This window comes from Pseudophryne corroboree, chromosome 11 (assembly GCF_028390025.1).
Source record: "Pseudophryne corroboree isolate aPseCor3 chromosome 11, aPseCor3.hap2, whole genome shotgun sequence".
Lineage (NCBI taxonomy): Eukaryota > Metazoa > Chordata > Amphibia > Anura > Myobatrachidae > Pseudophryne > Pseudophryne corroboree.
Window position 1 is genome coordinate 349,547,651 of NC_086454.1, and position 19,717 is coordinate 349,567,367.

Sequence of the window (19,717 nt, forward strand, 5' to 3'; positions counted from 1 at the left end):
AATATACAAGTAGGTTAATTGGATCCCAAAAAATTAACCCTAGTGTGAATGTGTGTGTGTGTACATGTGATAGGGAATATAGATTGTAAGCTCTACTGGGGCAGGGACCGATGTGAATGGCCAAATTGTCTCTGTAAAGCGCTGCGGAATATGTGTGCGCTATATAAATAACTGGTAATAATAATAATAATAATAATAATACAGATGGGTCCATGTTTATCTTGACCTTTAATAGGATTAACTGAGACTGGCCAGTCGGACTTAATCCCCTGCTGTAATGACTTATTCCCCTGATGTATTGTGTCGCGGCTGAGAACAATAGATGAAGGGTTTATGTTAATAAACCATGGTGTGCCTAGGCGCAGTAGAGAAGCCAAGATAACCGTGGACTCATCTGTAGTAAATGAGAGGTTGGTAACGAAGATCTAACTGCGGCAGATGAAGAGAATTATGCTGCCTTTCCAGATTTTAAACTGTAGCTACTAATATTTGAGCAAAGTTAAGAACTGGAAAGGAAATCTTTATTTGGTGGTTACAGTTGAGTTTTACGGAGGAGCGACTTAAATATAAAGGGACGGAACGCTTTCCTGAAGGGGATTAAACTCTGCTATATTGAGTAGTTGAATTGTAATTTTCTGCGTGAAACAGTAACATTGCGACATTCAACTAAACAAGTATGTTAAACAGAGAAATATAACTTCAAACTCAGTTTAGGCGTACATTGTCACTGTGCAACAATATAAATATAGGGGGTAATTCAGTCCTGATTGCTAGCAGGCGATTTTTGCACTGCTGCGATCAGAAAGTCGCCGCCTACAGGGGCAGTGTATATTCGCTTTGTAAGTGTGTGATCGCATGTGTAGCAGAGCTGTACGAACAGATCTTGTGCAGTTTCTGAGTAGCTCAGGACTTACTCAGCCCTTGCGATCGCATCAGCCTTTACGGGACCGGAACTGACGTCAGACACCCGCCCTGCAAACGCCTGGACACGCCTGCGTTTTTCCAACCACTCTCTGAAAACGGCCAGTTGACACCCACAAACGCCCTCTTCCTGTCAATCTCCTTGCGATCGCCCGTGCGAACGGATCAGTCTAACAAACCCATCGCTGAGCGGCGATCTGCTTTCTACCCGTGCGACGCGCCTGCGCATTGCGTTGCATATGCATGCGCAGTTTGGACCTGATCGCCCGATGTGCAAAAACATAGTGCTGACTAATCCTTCACTGTGGAACTAATGGAATGCATAGATTTCTCACCGCTAACTAAACTTAGGAACTTCCTGAAAGGGCCCCAACGTAAATTCCCCACCTTAATGTATTGCATGCATTGGATATTTGTATTTAATAGGGCATATGTGTGTTCTACGACTACTGGTACATACAGTGCAACTATTAGATAAATCAGTGGATTCGAAACTTTTTTGAATCACGGCGCCCTAGAATATCAGAATTTTTTTCATGGCACCCCTAGGCCAAAAATTTCTTATTGAGAAATTTAGAAAGAAATATTACATTAAGTAGATCGCGTTTATATGTCATCCTTAGGGTCAGTTGTGTGGTGAGGGACAAGATTTGCTTCTGTTTGGCCACATATGTTATGACTGGCAGCCACCAGCACTGGTTTTGCCTATTATATTGACCATGAATAATTTGAATTGGTCCTGGAACACCAACCCAGGGCACCCCTGCAAGTGTCCCGAGGCACTCCAGGGAGCCACCGCACACAGTTTGGAAACCTCTGAGATAAATGATAATGCTGGAAATGTTATTATACCTATGTGCTTAAATTAAAACCTATGTACTTGCCTGTTTAATAACATTCCAGTGTATTATTCTTTGTGAAAGCAGAGAAAGAAGACAGGTATTCTTATAGGGTATGGGTCGACTCAACTTAGGTCGACAGTTATTAGGTTGATCATGGAAGGTTGACAGGTCAAAAGGTCGACGTGGGTTTTTGGACTTTTTTTGGTGTTGCTTTTCTTCGTAAAGTGACGGGAACCCCAATTAGTGCACCGCGTCCCCTCGCTCCGCTACCGCCATGCTCGGCACAGGTTACCATTTCCAATTATAGTCCACGTGGATCGTAGAGTATGAAAAAGTCCAAAAAATGAAGAGAAAAAAAGTTTAAAACCCATGTCGACCTTTTGACCTGTCGACACAGTACATGTCGACCTATTGACCATGTCAACCTAATGACTGTCGACCTAAGCACCGTATCCCTTCTTATAAAGCAACAATTTCAGGTGTAAATGTCATGGTATCGGGGGTCATTCCGAGTTGATCGCTAGCTGAAAATGTTCACTGCGCAGCGATGAAGCAAAAAAAGGCACTTCTGCGCATGCATATGCGCCGCAATGCGCACGCGCGTCGTACTTTCACAACGGCCGATGTAGTTTTGCACAGAGTCTAGCGAAGCTTTTCAGTCGCACTGCTGACCGCAGAGTGATTGACATGAAGTGGGCGTTTCTGGGTGTGAATTGACCGTTTTCAGGGAGTGTTCGGAAAAACGCAGGCGTGCCAGGAAAAACGCAGGCATGCCAGGAAAAACGCAGGCGTGGCTGGGCGAACGCAGGACGTGTTTGTAACGTCAAAACAAGAACTGAATAGTCTGAAGTGATCGCAAGCGCTGAGTAGGTTTTGAGCTACTCTGAAACTGCACAAAAAAACTTTGTAGCCGCTCTGCGATCCTTTCGTTCTTCTGCTAAGCTAAAATACACTCCCAGTGGGAGGCGGCATAGCGTTTACACGGCTGCTAAAAACTGCTAGCGAGCGAACAACTCGGAATGACCCCCATTGTTTCAAATAGTACAATTGTAATCTCACACGCCTACACGTAGGATACAGATTGCCGTCCTATCAGGCTTACCCATGCAAGCCAAATATAATATAGCTTGGGTGGAGGCACATATGTATTAATTACCCCTGGGTGGTGAGAGAGGGGTTACAATGGGGTTGACTTATTTGGCTCTGTGTAGATGTTTCCACAGTTGAGGGATCTTGCATTTCCTCTCTGGAGGTCTCCAAACACTGATGCTGCCATATTTTAGCAGCGTGACCTCCTTCATGAGTGACCTCATGGCCGCACATGCCCACGGAGTGCCAGAAGAGAGAGTAATCGCTAGTGATGAGCGGGTTCGGTTCCTCGGAATCCGAACCCCCCCGAACTTCACCCATTTTACACGGTTCCGAGGCAAACTCTGATCCTCCCGCCTTGCTCGGTTAACCCGAGCACGCCCGAACGTCATCATCCCGCTGTCGGATTCTCGCGAGATTCGTATTCTATATAAGGAGCCGCGCGTCGCCGCCATTTTCATTCGTGCATTGGAGATGATAGGGAGAGGACGTGGCTGGCGTTCCCTCAGTTTGTTCAGTGTGCTGCAAATATCTGTGCTCAGTGTGCTGCAAATATCTGTGCTCAGTGTGCTTGCAAATATCTGTGCTCAGTGTGCTTGCAAATATCTACGTTCTCTGCCTGAAAAACGCTCCATATCTGTGCTGCAAATATCTGTGCTCAGTGTGCTTTATTGTGGGGACCACCAGTATTATATAGGAGGAGGACAGTGCAGAGTTTTGCTGACCAGTGACCACCAGTATTATTTTGCTGACCACCAGTATATAATATATAGCAGTACGGTACAGTAGGCCACTGCTCTACCTACCTCTGTGTCGTCAAGTATACTATCCATCCATACCTGTGGTGTATTTAAGTTTTTGTGCGCAGTATATATATAGTAGTAGGACAGTGCATAATTTTGCTGACCACCAGTATATAATATATAGCAGTACGGTACAGTAGGCCACTGCTCTACCTACCTCTGTGTCGTCAAGTATACTATCCATCCATACCTGTGGTGTATTTAAGTTTGTGTGCAGTATATATATAGTAGTTGGACAGTGCATAATTTTGCTGACCACCAGTATATAATATATAGCAGTACGGTACAGTAGGCCACTGCTCTACCTACCTCTGTGTCATCAAGTATACTATCCATCCATACCTGTGATGCATTTTAGTTGTGCGCAGTATATAGTAGGAGGGGACAGTGCAGAATGTTGATGTGACCACCAGTATTTATATAGCAGTGCGGTACAGTAGTCCACTGCTCTACCTCTGTGTCGTCAAGTATACTACAAAAGTTCAGTAAAATGACCCAAAAATCTAAATTAAAAGCGTCTGATGAGAAGCGTAAACTTGCCAATATGCCATTTACGACATGGAGTGGCAAGGAACGGCTGAGGCCCTGGCCTATGTTCATGGCTAGTGGTTCAGATTCACATGAGGATGGAAGCACTCATCCTCTCGCTAGAAAACTGCAGTGCCACTCCTAGATGGGCCAGGTGTTTGTGTCGGCCACTTGGGTCGCTTAGCTTAGTCATCCAGCGACCTCGGTGCAAATTTTAGGACTAAAAATAATATTGTCAGGTGTGAGGTGTTCAGAATAGACTGGAAATGAGTGCAAATTATGGTTATTGAGGTTAATAATACTATGGGATCAAAATGACCCCCAAATTCTATGATTTAAGCTGTTTTTGAGGGTTTTTTGTTAAAAAACACCCGAATCCAAAACACACCCGAATCCGACAAAAAAATTTCAGGGAGGTTTTGCCAAAACGCGTCCGAATCCAAAACACGGCCGCTGAACCGAATCCAAAACCAAAACACAAAACCCGACAAATTTCCGGTGCACATCACTAACATCTTCGCCGGGACGGCCTCTTACCAGAGCTACAGTCCCGGCATGAGCAGATTAATAAATTGCTGCAAAATATAAATGGTGGGCCCATCACAATTAAAAAAATAAATAAATAAATAGTCCCCTTAGACTTTAAAGCGGCAATGTCGCCTAAGCAGCAGAACATTTAAGTGACCGACAGGTGAAAGAGAAGAGAATGAAATCTCGGTTTTGTTCTCAGTAAAAATTACTGTGGCGCAAAGTAATGGAAAGGTGTAGCGCTTGCAACAGGAGAAAATGTGATGTTAAGGCTCGCATCTCTATGCCAGGTTAGCCAATCTGATCTTTTTGAAAGCCGTCCGTTTTTATAATCCTAATACAATTCGTAGTTAAGAAAGAGCGCCGTATAAGTCACGTGACACAAGGTGAGCGCTTTCCATAATGGAATGTAACGGTTATATTGTTATATTGTGGTTACATGGCAACGGTCACATTGCAGCTGTGCTTCGCTTGCCTAGTAAGGTAACAGGCGGTAATATCTTATGCTTTGAGATATGCACAATTATGCATAAGTCATTTGCATTTTTTCCCACTTTTTGCAGAGACTCAAAAATTCCTGAGCCCCCTACTGGGCACAAGTGGAAAGAGGTCCGTCATGACAACACTGTAACGTGGCTTTCATCGTGGACCGAGAATGTGCAAGGATCGGTCAAGTACGTGATGCTCAATGCAAACTCCAAGCTGAAGGTAAGAACCGGTGCTGGTCCTTTCACCGCTTCAACAGCAGAACGTTGCCATTTAATTCCTAGCTAGACTAAAGCAAGGTAGACACCTATACAACTATAGGGCTGATCACCCGATATACCTGCACAGGTGTGTATGCAGGAGCCATAGCCGATAAACATTCCTGTACACGGGTGGATCATGGAGATCGCATCTTATGAGCGGCTTTAGACGCCCAACCTTCTGATTTATTGAAGAACGTACACACTGTACACACACGGGGTAATTGCTCCAAGGATCGGAACGTTTATCTGATCTGCCGAGTGGTCTGCACTGTGTGTACCAGGCTGTAAGGCTTTCCTCATTGGCTCTTCCCTTACAATCCAGATTAGTGACTTTCCTGGCTCCGGTCTAATGAGAAGCGAGCAGTGAGAGCTGATCACGGGGGTGTTTCTGCTATTCCTCTGCGTGTAAAATAAAAACAAAAAATAAAAACAAAATTCTGACTAAAAAAATAAAATCTTGGATAAAGATTGTGGCTGGATTATCATAAAATTCCTTTATATTCATCTATTCCGGCCTAAAAAAATGTTCTCTGCGTCACCGGCGTCCGCACAGGTGGGTAAATTCTGAGCTCGGACGATGACTGAACCAGTGACTCTGCCTCCTGTTTATGCTTCTGATGCGTGGCTGCTGGTGCTATGCTTGGATATCTGGAGATCCCTGGTAGGAATGGTCCTATAACCCCAGGGACAGCGCTCACGACTGGCAGGGTATAAGAATCTAGGATCCACTGACCTGGTCCCAAATGGAGAAGCTAACGCAGGCGTGAAGTCAGTCCAAATTGGGCACCAGCCACGACACATACCACCCTACATCGCTACTGGGTAAATCAGGACAGTACATGCATACTGCCAAGAAGAGTTGGATAAACGCAGTCTGAGGCCACTAGAAGCACCACAAATTTGTGTGCGTGGCCATAACTACCGGTTGGCTACATGATGTATGCCTGGGGGGGAAGGCCTGTTTGAGGAGGAGGGTGATGGTGGTGGTAGATACTCATCTTGACTACCATTGTACTTCGGACATGCGCTGATGAGAGAAGATTGGGCACCTGGAGGCTGTAGAAGGGCCCTATCCTCTCTTGAAACGCTACTGTTGTTTACCCACTAATCTTACCCCCTGGTGGTCCTGGGGTTGTCGGATACCAGGGAAAGCTCTCCCCAAAATATTCCAGCCTTGCTTTTTGGAATTAGCACCTGGCTGTGGGCTCCATCAGGAGACATTCTTGATGTGACCCAGAAGTGCATTGTGTCGTTATGCAGTTGTGCAAGCCCTTCACTTTTTTCCAGGCGTGCTCGTGCCTCGTGGACCTCTAAACACGCTGCTGTTTTGCTCTTCCCTCATCTCCCGCTTTTTTTCAAGACCACTGCCCCGACACAGCCCTGGCCGAGAGACGTTGGATACATTGCAGTGCCTTATACAGTTAGAAGCTGAAGATGTGCTTTCACCTTAACGTTAATGGTGCTTTACATCTTCAGATGACTTTAACTTATGCACCTGCCCTCGTGCAACTTTAGCTAAATACATTGCTTTTCCTTTATCTATGTAATTATTCAGATATGTCAGTTGCCTGGGCCTTTCCATATGTTGCTAGGAGCAGCAAGCAGCAGGGTTGCCATAGATTTTTATTACTGTAGGTATATTTCCAGTCGGATGATCCCTGCCCCTAAACAGCCGGTTTAATGTCCGATCCTTCAGGTGATATGTAAATATCCCCCTAGGAGACGATGAAGCGGAAAGCAGTCTCCATTCGCAGCAGACAGATCTCCGCTTTTCATACTCAGCAGAGCACATTCTGTTCTCTATATTCTGCCTGTTGGGATCTATATATTGGAAATGAAGCTATATTTCCAAGCCGCAGCCAAACACTAACTTTTACCTAGCTAGATTCTATTCCCCAGTCAGAGTGCTGCAAATGCAGCCTCACTCCATCAGGAGAGGTGGAATCTTAACACTTGTGGGACTTCAAGTCTATTAAAGAGGTATTTCATTACGCAACTCTGTGACTGCGGATGTGTAATAGGATCCATAATAGGACCACATCAATGCTTTTATTAAAAAGTTAACTCTGAATGCGCCTTATTGCATACCACCCGTTGTATGCCAAATTAGGGGGGATAGTCCCGATTTAAGGGCTCTGTCCCAGTGCTCTGCTCACTGTCATCTTTGTCGGAAGCTTCGGAAGTATGTCCTGACCACTGCTTCTCTTCCCCTGTTTGTGCTGCGTTAAATGGCAGTTTTCCGGGGAGGGAGAGAGGAGGGTCTAGGCTCGGCCAATGTGGTTTGGCTATGACAGTGCTCCCAATTCAAGGAACCCCAAAGTAGGGACATATTTACCTTATTGCGGCAAATATTTTATTGCTCCAAGAAAGATGTAACTGATTTGTCAGCTTCTCACAAGGACTTCCTCACGTTTGTATTGTGCACTGGAAGGGCACTACAGGGTGATTCAAAAGTCGCAGTACACTCTCTTGTTTCAAAAACTGTGCAGGAAATGGGAAAACTGAATACTCCAGAAAGGTATGGGTGAGGTGGACTATCTTGTAGGGTTTTACCGAACATGGGCACCATCTTGAAATCGGCCAATTTTCTCCTCTTTTGTCAAAGCCATCTTCAGTTACCTGCAACAAAAAAAGTGTCGTAACTTTTGAACCATAGCTGCTATTTCAAATCTTTCAAATGACTTAGATTCAAGATGGCCGATTTCAAGATGGCACCCATGTTCGATACATACCCTAAAAGATAGCCCACCTCACCCATACCTTACTGGAGTATTCAGTATTCCCATTTCCTGCACAGTTTTTGAAACAAAAGCGTGTACTGCGACTTTTGAATCACCCTGTGTATTGGTCCTGTCTCTAATTGTGAGTGTTGAGAAATATAAAAAACAAATATTTCATTTATATTGTAATCAGTGGAGACCATCCCAACCAGCTCCCACAGCAGCTCTTGACCTGGATTTATTAACCGCTACCTCTCTATATAAACAGAGTGGCACATGCAGATTTGTGCAAGGTAACAAATAATTTCAAATGTTTAGATCAATGGTTGCACAGTACAGAACATGCATATCTGAGAGCATTCTGCAACTCTTGCTAATGGCAGGCAATTAATCTGGCCACTAGGAGCGCTGTTCCATTGGTGTCAATTGGCAGTGATCAGTATGGCAGCTCCCACTCATGGCGATAAAATATGCAGATAGATAAAGCTTTGTGTGTACGGCAGGCTTAGGAAAAAGACCTTTTAGCTATTACAATTGGTAAGTCTTAGCATTCGCTTCCATCAAGTCTGGCAGCAGAAAATGCTGGTGCTTGTAGTTCTACAGCTGCACACAAGGATCCACACTTTGTCTACAGTGATGCAGTGTCCCCAAGCACTGACAGTTACTGCCTACAATCGACAATCTGCGTACTTCTGTTCGACGCTGATAATGATGGATAATGCGCAGGGAAATGTTAGGGAGAAGTATATAATTAACTGCTAGCCTTCAATATATCACTCAACCCATAGCAAGTCTGCAGCCTTTTCTTCGTCAGGCCCAGCGGACTCTTGGGCTTTGTGTATTGGCGTAGTGTAACTCCAGGCTCTCTCTCTCTTTCTCTGCATATTTGATGAATTGATTCAACCTCTGTATGTGGACGCAGGTGCAATGCATCTGACGCCGCAGACTGTTTAGTGCAGCAGTAGTTTAAGCCATTCCGTGGCAGCGGCAGCTGACAAATATCCTGAGCTGTGAGCGCTTGAGAGTGCAAGAGGGGCAATGTGCGGCTTTTTATTGCCACTCATGAATGCCTAATGCTCATAATCAGAGTAAATCTCGACAGGCGGAGAGCGCTGATTTAAGTCGAAATGAACAAAACTGGCTTGTGTCTCTGGCAGCCTTCTGGGAGCTTCGTTCGAATTTTGCCGCAGGTAATAAAGAAAAAAAGTATTTTGTGCCTTGTCAGGAACATCCAGAATTGCTTTAGAATAACAATAAACAGAAAGCAGCTGCTGACAAACAGGCGAGGCACTTAGGAAGCCGGAAAGGAGGGACGTGGATTACATACAGTTAAGCGTGTCTGGAGCCAGGGTTACATTATTTGAAAATAAGGTTTTGATTATGGTGAAACGCTGCACAGGCTCAGACTGGGTAGTACGCAGTCAATTTGTACTGGATGTGAAACGCGTTGGGTTTTTAACACATTCAGTGCTAAAACGCAGCTAGAAAATGCTATTGTCACTGAAACTTGAGCACGATTCATACTGAATTAACCCTGTGATTCCTGGATGAAACTGGGATTTGAAAGTCATTATTTAAATGTGAATAATCAGCTGTATCGACCAAGCACATTGATTACCCCCACCCTGCGGTAACGTACTCTTACCCCCGGCTGTATCTTTGCCTGTTTTAAAAGAAAATTTGTATTTAAAGGAAAAAATAATTGGAAATTATGTTTTTGCCACGGCATGGTGTTAGGGGACCAATTGCGCTGGGAAGGACCAAGGAGGACGAGTGCTTCATAACGCACTACAACCCTCGGCCAGATTATGCATAAAACCCTTTAACCTCTATAAAGAGAATGATGGAGATATTCCTGGTGCTGCGACAGCCTGAGGAACATTGCAAACATAGGAACAAAGAACTTTTTTTAGGGTTTGTTGTTTTTGCTCAAAATACCACATTACCACCGTGCTGCGACAACTGCCGCGTTCTATCTGAATGAACAATAAATAAATGCGGCTTCAATTTAATGAAAACAAATTTGGTATTTTTATACTGGTAGTCAGGGATACAATGAGGGTTCCAATTAGTTTCTCAATACCGTAGGTGATCAGAAGCGGACAAGAAGCCGGGGAGAATCCTTTAAGTTACATACCGTAATAGTTAGATGCAGGTGACTGACACAAACCGCTCTCCCTTTCTGTGATGTTCGTGTCAGGAGGCTGTGGTGTAGGGTGGAAGGGAGTTGGCTCTTAAGATCGCTTCAATGTGGCATAATATGACCCGGGGGCACTACAATGTGGCATAATATGTTCTGGGGTCACTATGGCATAATGTTAATTGGGGGTAGTGTGTGGCAAAATGTGTACCAGCAGCCCTGCAATGTGGCATATTGTGAACTGCGGGCACCACCATGGTTCATTATATGAACAACTGCTGCAGAGAGAGGTCTCACAAGAAATATTAGAGGGGGAGGGGGGGGGGGGCTTCAAACTGTTGCAGTGGGGCCCATTAAATACTCCCCTGGCTGCTCTAGTTGTGTCCCACACATACTTGGTCATGTTCACCTACTATAATGACTTGGCCAGAACAGTCTCTGAAGAATATTCCGGCAACACATAATATCAGTAGCTTGGAGTACAGTATTTTACATGTATTGTGGCTTTAGGGGGGTGATTCAGATCTGATCATGTGCTAAATTTAGCACATCTACGATCGGTTTCTCAGATGTGCGGGGGGACTCCCCGCATGTCTGGCCCTAGCCCCCCGCAAGGGTGCAAAAGCCTCACACAGCGGCGATGCTTTTGCACCCGCTGAGTAGCTCCCTGCCAGCGCAGCTCCTGCGCGCTGGCAGGCCGCTACTCACCGCATCCCGCGTTGCAGCGGCTGCGTGTGACTTTACGCAGCCGCCGCAGCCCACCGCTGCAACGGTCCGGACACGCCTCCCTTGTCCAGACCGCGCCTCGCCAACGGCGTTCTAATGCCGTTGGCACGCCTCCTCCCGCCCCGCAACCGCCTCTGCCTATCAATCAGGCAGAGGCGATCGCAGCCCTGAGATGCTTTTAGCGAGCGCACTCCACATAGGGATTCAGACTGCGATCGCTGCCGCGATCCAGACTGAATTAGGCCCTTAGTGTAAAGCAATGTGTCCTACGTCATGGGCAGGTGTCTTCTGCACTTAATGTTTTCTCAAATTTAAATGTTTACATTCTTAATTGTATAATCACAATGAGTAGAGTATAGTGCCTCCTGCAAGCTGAGTATTGCTTGGGAAGATGTCACTGTTATAGTGATACGACCATGGCAGGCAATTAGATAGTGTTCTTGCCGCCTGATGCAAGGCTGGTGAGAAAACTGCCCATAGACCTACTGGGAAGCAGTGACATCACTAAGGTATGATGTCACTGGTACAGAGATAACTTTGCCAAAAAAGACCCTAGGTTGGTGACTGGTGCATCATAAAACTAGTAGTATTGGAGAAGGTTTGGAGAGCTCTGCAAGTAGCCATTCCAGGTCCATAGAGTTCCTGCTCCTTATTTTATTGCAGAAAGGTTACAGTATGTTGTTGTTTTTTTGTGTTCCCAAGGGGGAAAAAGATTGGGAAAAGTACGAAGTTGCCAGAAAATTGAAAAACCACGTTGACAAAATAAGGAGAACCTATCGGGAGAACTTCAAATCGAAAGAGATGAAGATACGACAGAGAGCCGTAGCCCTATATTTTATTGACAAGGTACGGGTGTATGGAGACTGTCCATTTATGGTTATGTACCAAGGACCATAGTTAGAAATCTCAGAGGCGTTCAATGATAATATGGAATTATATTTAAAGCAAAGCAAGTCGCTTGTATAAGGTGATCCTCCTATGGGTAACACTGACCGTTATGCATTCCATTGGGGAACACTTTCATTTGAAGTCATGTGACACCAGTGACATCACTAATCTGTCATGACCTCACTACTCGCAAAGTGTAAGGATTTATTTTGCAAGCTATTTTACATGTATTGTTTAAGGTCTTCACAAAAGCTTATTTGATCCATCCCCACGAACTGCTGCCACCACCTATTTGTGTTGACATGTAGTTAAATGGTAAAACGCTACAATCTAGTGTTAAGTGTCGTTGCGCATGACTCATCAGCCACAATAACATCACATGTCTGTGTTATTTTACATGACTTATCAGCCACAATAACATGTCTTAGTGGCCAGACTTAAAGGTGAGGCTGATTAGACTGCAGGTGCATGTTATTTACTTGGCTCTGCATATGCATAAGCCTGTCACTGTGTAATTGGAGTGCCACAGTGCTGTACTGCTGAACATGACATGGAGAGATATTGAGATTTGTGTCCTATTAGTATGCATACAGTTGCTTCTATGCAACAGTTATTGTATATGTTCCAGAGGCATCAGATTTTTAGGTTCTAGCCATTAACTCTGGTTTCTGTGTGATCTTCGCTCTTACAAAAGGCCTGTGTTGGGTGGAACCATCATAGATTCTTCTTGGCTGCTCCATTTATTTTCTCTGTTTTCTGAGCTTTCCAGAAATATTCGTTTTCCCACATCCCTGAGTTTTGCTTTACCTTGTTATTTGAATGTCCTGTATATGGCTCTTCCTCAGCTGGCCCTGAGAGCTGGTAATGAAAAGGAAGAAGGGGAGACGGCTGACACTGTAGGTTGTTGTTCGCTGAGAGTAGAACATATTAAACTTTACCCAGAACTCGACGGAGAGAAACACGTGGTTGAGTTCGACTTCCTCGGTAAAGATTCCATCCGGTACTACAACAAAGTTCCAGTGGAAAAAAAGGTAAAATGGACAGAGCGAGTGAGACTTTAAGAGGAAAACTAGCTGGGAACATCCGTGTAAAAGAGATTTACAAAGAATACCTACCCAATCCATGTATCGCAGATTGCCCCCCTTCCGTGCTAGTGGTAGCATTGGCAATATCTGCTGAGCTTTAGGAGTTACAGCAATTTGGTTTCTCTTGTTGTGCCGAAATTTTTGACTTATTGCCCTTGTAATGAACTGAAGTAAAAAAATGTTATCTGTGGACAGGCAGAGCTTCCATTAACTGGCCAAGTTCAGCCTCCGCCAGATCCAGAATTTCATATAGTGATGGGGCATTAGATCCTACAGACTAGGCACCATTATCAATTAAGGTTGTGTGCACAAAATGGCTGCTGCCCACTTTTAATAGGTGATGAAGGCAATTTGATAATATTTTAATGTCAAGCTATTGATAAGGGAGATAGCTAGAAGCTCCACGTGTCCTCTGAAGATAATTTGATACACCTATCACTATTGACTTGTTTTTTTGTTTTATGTTTTTTTTGTTTTTTACCATTTCCAGGATCAAATTCATTACTGAGCATGCTTAGTTACCTTAAGTTAACATCTGTACTGTTTTTGCATTTCCTAGACTATAGTACAATTTCATGTTTTACTTTTGAAGCTTTAGGCGGCCATATTGGGAACGTGGCAGTGTCACATACCCTGATTTACCGATCTCAATTCTCTTTTCAGGTGTTCAGAAACCTCCAGCTGTTTATGGAGAATAAGCAGGAGGGAGATGATCTATTTGACAGACTGAACGTAAGCTGTTGTCCCAAACACCCCCACCCAGCCCCCCCGCTCTTGTGCAGACCCATCTGAGCGCTGATTAACACAGACGTATTAAACCTGGCAGCTCTTGGCTGCTTCGCTGTCCGCAGCTGGTGGAAGACCCGCCATAGAGAGGGCATCACCCATCAGTCTGCCTTTTCATGAAAGCTCCAGAAGTTGCTCTGGATACAGGCTATAATGCAGCTTCTGTCATAGCTCCTGAACAGACAGCAGAATGGCAATCTCTTCCCACTTTACTATTACACCTTAAAGCTAGAATAAATGAGAAATCAGTAATACAAGGAGCTGTCTCATCCCTGCTTCAGAGACCAGTGGCGTTCATCCAAACGCAGGAGAATATGCTTTTGTTCTGCAAATTAATTTGGTCATCCTCCTGGTGTGCGTGAAATATACAATTGGCACACAGATTGCAGACACTTAGCGTGTTATGCGTAGCTTCCACCTCTCCTATCACCGTATTATTTTTGTGTTTCAATAACCGTCGGGCTCCCCTATGTGGCGAGTTTTAATTTTCCTTTGAAATGCTGAAAAGACGGAGATCCCTCTGTTTTTCTTCTCTGGGTGAACTAGATTGTATCCGGTCTGAAGATCGACAGTGTCTAGGTCGACAATGTTTAGGTCGACCACTATAGGTCGACAGTCACTAGGTCGACATGGATGGAAGGTCGACAGGGTTTCTAGGTCGACATGTGCTAGGCCGACAGGTCTAAAGGTCGACATGAGTTTTTCACATTTTTTTTCTTTTTTTGAAGTTTTTCATACTTAACGATCCACGTGGACTACGATTGGAACGGTAAAGTGTGCCGAGCGAAGCGGTAGCGGAGCGAAGGCACCATGCCCGAAGCATGGCAAACGAAGCGGTGCACTAATTTGGGATCCCGGTCACTCTACGAAGAAAACGACACAAAAAAAAAAAAAAATCCTCATGTCGACCTTTAGACCTGTCGACCTAGCACATGTCGACCTAGAAAGCCTGTCGACCTTCCATCCATGTCGACCTAGTGACTGTCGACCTATAGTGGTCGACCTAAACATTGTCGACCTAGACACTGTCGATTTGATGAACCACACCCGAGCTAGAGGAAAGTAAAAAAAGGCTGTGATATTAGAAACGACACAAGAAGACTTAAATTGCCGCTACAACGAAGCGATGTATTTTATTTTATATTGTGCGCATGTTAAGACTGTAATCAAAACCGCAAAATCTTCTAATCTACTTCTAACGATGACACATGTAGTAAGCAGAGGTGTAATAACGTGATGGGCAGTCACATAGGGGAATCAACAGCCAATACAAGTGTATATGTAATAATAGGATTTATTAAATTCTACAGAAACACAATCTGCTGAGGGAATTAAATCCAACTGTTTAATTTGCTAAAGAATCGGAACGTGGGGATGTGAATAGATACAACCGAGTGAAACGTAGACGGTCAAATCAATCGATAATCAAATTAGGTGGAACGTTTCCAAAAGGATCAATTGCAGCTCATTGAAGTTTCTGTAACTGTGTGATTAAAGTTTAATGGTCCTGTAAATGTCCTATGCGGCTCACGTACTGTAAACGCCTCTCTGCTCAGTCAGTCAGATCAGATTGCAAAGATTGGAGCATACGTGACCCAATTGTATATCTGTAGGATTGCACTAAAATGCGGTCACTCAGTAGCGGAAACACTGGTCCATGTGTGTCCCAGCCAGTGCTGGTTTAGGCCACAGACTTTCAATCTATTGCTGGGTACACACTAATAATTATTATTTTATCTATAGCGCGTCACCTAGTGTCTGCAATGCTGTAGAGGGAACATTTACAGTGATACACACAAAAGATAAAAGCATCTGCCAGTACAGGGGACAGATCAGACGGTGAGATAGTAAGATAACCATGTGACTGTTATCCGCAGCGTTCAGGGAGGGGAGAGCGTGTGTGAGATAATAGCGTGAGGAGCGGTGATGTGCGTTTTCAGGACAAGTCTGTCAGGGCAGGTTCTAGACCTTGTGATGCCCAAGGCGAAAGTTTCCTTTGGCGCCCCAGCCGGCCCCTCCACCCCACACACACACCCCGACAGGCAAAATCGGTTAGTGCGCGCCCTAGGTGCGTGCAAAAAATAGGGGCGTGGCTTCATAGGGAAGGGGCATGGCCACAGAACAGTACCGATTCACACCGCACAGTAGTGTCCGTCAGTCACATTACACCACACAGTAGTACCACTTATACCATTTTAGAGCCCCCTACACACATTACACCACAGTAGAGCAGAGCCCCTTATACACGTTACGCCAGGTGGCCCCTTACACACATTGCACCGGGTGGCCCCTTATACACACTGCACCAGGTAGCCCCTTATACACAGTGACAGGTAGACCCTTATACACAATGCACTTAAGTGCCCCCTATGCAACGCTCTCATTAGTAGTGCCCCCCCCCCCCCCCCCTGTAGTTGTGCCCCCTGAAGATGTGCCCTGGGGAGCTGAGACCCGGGGAGGCTGGAAGACACTGGATAAATTGCCAACGTGGAGGCTCAGGGCCGCTATCTCGCGTTTTATAACCAGGTCCATCTTTGTTGCAGACGCCATTGTTGAACAAACACCTACAGGCCCTGATGGAAGGACTGACGGCGAAGGTTTTCAGGACATACAACGCCTCCATCACACTGCAGCAGCAGCTCCAGGAGCTCACAGACCGTAAGGCTTCAGCATTTACTGGATTGGTGATCCTGAGTGCTCTGGGTGTGGCTGCACCTAGTATATTATATTGCTTATAACAAGCTACGCGCTTACAACCTCTCCAGCTTATGGCCAGCCGCTATGATAATGGCAAAGCCAGGGCATTACTCTAACGTGACGTCCATCTTTCATACTGCTGCAGAGCAAGCCTGGCCAACCTGACATCGCTGTAATGGAAAACACCACCTCCCTAGTTCCAGAGGAGTGGGTGTGGTTAATCAGAAAGTGGGCATGGCTTGTATTGGGGCAGGAAGTTTGTTGGGGGGGTGTGGTTTGTGCAAAGTGAGATTGGAGTTTATATTACCAGACATTACACACACATTTATGTATGGATCGTATTGCATTATATTTATTTTACTCCCCAGCGGAGGAAAGCGTACCAGAAAAGATCTTGTCTTACAACAGAGCCAACAGAGCGGTTGCTATACTTTGCAACCATCAGAGGGCGCCACCAAAAACATTTGACCAATCTATGTCTAATCTGAGAGCCAAGGTGAGAAACGCGTGTGTTCTGCCATTCTCTTACATACAGCCTGTGATGTATTTCCTTGTACAAACACGTGCGGTAACCCACAGCATCCAATCAGATTCTAGCTTTCATTAGCCTAACTGCTGAATATCTGTTACTATGGGTCGGATATTTGACATCTCCCTACACACTTAGTATAGAACGCTCCTACTTTCCCCAATAGCCGCTGATGGACAATACTTTATTCTCTTTCCTCTCTATTAGATTGAGGCCAGGAAAGAACAGATTTCTCTGGCTAAAAAGGAGCTGAAGGAAGCTAAGAAGGAAGCGAAAGAGAACGAGAGCGAGAAGCTCCGGAAGTATGTAATATAATGGCGACGACGCGTTTCACCTGGATTAGGCACATGTTTCTTAATGACCTAACTGCACCGCATAACTCGTAGCTTCATGTCAGGGTGTTTATCTGTAGAGCTGCATTAATGAATTGTGGGTCAAAGCAAAAAAAGGAGCACATTTGCACCTAGGCAGAACTTGCTGCACTGCAGGTAGAGCACATTTGCACCTAGGCAGAACTACTGTATGCTGCACTGCAGGTAGAGCACATTTAAAATGTGCAGGGGTATTTAGAGACGGGAGGGTTCTAGCTGAACTCTAAATTGCAGTTTTGAAATAATGCTGTCCTGTATATATGGGCTGTGCGCAAAAGCCGCCAGTACTTATCCTGCAAGAAAAAACAATAAAGTATTTGTAAAATTGCTCCTATATTTTGCTTTCCTCCTATCTGGCCAGTTGCTTACGCTGGCTAATAAATACTGTAACGCTGCAAAGGTTCCATGAAAAGATTGTATTTGTTTCTAAAGGTACATTGACGTACAAATGTGTCCTCATACATCCAGCCTTAGACAACCGTGGAGATGCCAGGTCCCGTGCAACTCTGCGGGTCTCTTTTTGCCGAAAATGCGTCTTAGTCCAACGGTAGCAGATTACCATGCACCGGGAGACTCTGCTGATTAATGTGATATATGACTCTTGTATTTTGTGTGTCTGAGTCTGTATACAGTAAAGGCACTTATAGATATATATGCCGTTAATTGATCTGCAGATATATCTATGGACTGATCGGGCAGTGTGTTGAGCATACACACTGCCCGATCCGTCGGGGACTGACGTCATGAACTGGGCGGGCGTGTACACACGCCTGCCCAGTTTAGCTGTCAATCACCGCCGGCTGCCGCAGCATGTGTACGGGCGGCCGACCGCCCGTACACACACAGCGATGCGCCAATATATCGGTAGATATATTGGCCGTCGGCTGTGCTGCGGGGCTGTCGCGATACGTCTGTGAACGATGGAGTTCACAGACATATCGCCCGTACACACTGGCCGACGGACCCACGATATATATCGGCCGTTCAAGAGGACGGGCGATATATATCGCCCAGTGTGTACCCACCTTCAGTTGCACAACAAAACTTGTACTGGAAAAAATCTGCGGCTGCTACATTGTAGCGCTTCGTGTACAGATTCAGTGTCTCCGACATCTATGTATTAGAGAGAGAAAGTGGATGGAGATAAAGTAACAGCCAATCAGCACCTAACTGTCATGTTACAGGGGTGGTCTTCAGTATGCCGACTGTCAGGATCCCGGCACACAGTATACCGGCGCCGGCATACCGACACTTTTTCTCCCTCGTGGGGGTCCACGACCCCCTGGAGGGAGAATAAAATAGCGTGGCGCGCCACCGTGCCCGCAGCGTGGCGAGCCCGCAAGGGGCTCATTTGCGCTCGCCACGCTGTCGGTATGCCGGCGCTGGTCGCCGGGAGCCCGGCTGCCAGCATACCATACTACACCCATGTTACAGACTGCATTTGAAATATGACAGGAGCTGGTTGGTACTTTATCGCATCCACTTTATCTCTCTCCAAGGCTTAATACCTAGGGCCCTCAGTCGTACACAGATATGCGTCATATATCCATTTAATCACCTGGTTCGTCCTAGCCACATCGCGTTGCAACTAGGGCGCATTTTTGGCCAAAGAGATGCAAAAAAGTCGCCTGACGCTAGCAAAGTCTCAAGGGATTTGGCGTGCCGAGATGGCTGTTTGGCACAAATGTAGCAAAGATGTATGGGGACACTTCTGTGTGGTCAGTCTGCCCGGTGAGTGAACAATGGTGGCACAGCGGGCTACATAAACCGGTCTGGTGATTGAATGTTGGGCACCTAATGAACTTATTAATCCTAGTGCAAAGTTCTCCCCCATTGTTGTATAAATCTATTTTCATAAAATAGGAAGAAATGAATTCAGGGAATTATTTAATTCTCTCATAATGTACTAATGACCAAGCTCTTGCACGGTAGGTTGCGTGGCTAGAGCCGCTGTTATGGCGGCACCTCTCATCTCTGTACCGTGGTCTCCTCACCAGGCTCGTGGAAAGTAAGAAGAGGGCCGCTGCGAGAGCGGAGGAACAACTCATGAAGCTGGAGGTGCAGGCAACGGACAGGGAAGAAAATAAGCAGATTGCCTTGGGCACCTCCAAGCTAAACTACCTGGATCCCAGAATCTCTGTGGCCTGGTGAGAACCGTTGTCTTTATCCCCCCCCCCCCCCCCCCTCCTCTCCCCCAGGCTGTCTGTATTTCCAGCATCTTCTCTAAGTGAGGGATGAGCGTATAAAATAACTTATGGGGGCCTTTGATCCAACCGGTTATAATGGGGAGAGGGGCTTTGGCAACTGGTTATCAT

General features: G+C 45.5%; 1 protein-coding gene across 5 annotated transcripts in view; it reads left to right on the forward strand.

The window, feature by feature from the left end:
• Window positions 1–19,717, forward strand: part of LOC134969794 (DNA topoisomerase 1-like) — a 202,797-nt gene that overhangs the window by 180,743 nt on the left and 2,337 nt on the right. For 4 of the 5 annotated variants that reach the window (XM_063945969.1, XM_063945970.1, XM_063945971.1 and 1 more), the window contains 8 exons: window positions 5,275–5,419; window positions 11,749–11,892; window positions 12,780–12,965; window positions 13,683–13,751; window positions 16,349–16,463; window positions 16,871–16,998; window positions 17,239–17,333; window positions 19,400–19,549. In XM_063945969.1, coding sequence (XP_063802039.1) covers window positions 5,275–5,419; window positions 11,749–11,892; window positions 12,780–12,965; window positions 13,683–13,751; window positions 16,349–16,463; window positions 16,871–16,998; window positions 17,239–17,333; window positions 19,400–19,549 — 1,032 coding nt within the window. Of the gene's footprint in view, window positions 1–5,274; window positions 5,420–11,748; window positions 11,893–12,779; window positions 12,966–13,682; window positions 13,752–16,348; window positions 16,464–16,870; window positions 16,999–17,238; window positions 17,334–19,399; window positions 19,550–19,717 lie in introns of those variants that run through there. The other variant, XM_063945972.1, reaches the window with a different exon arrangement.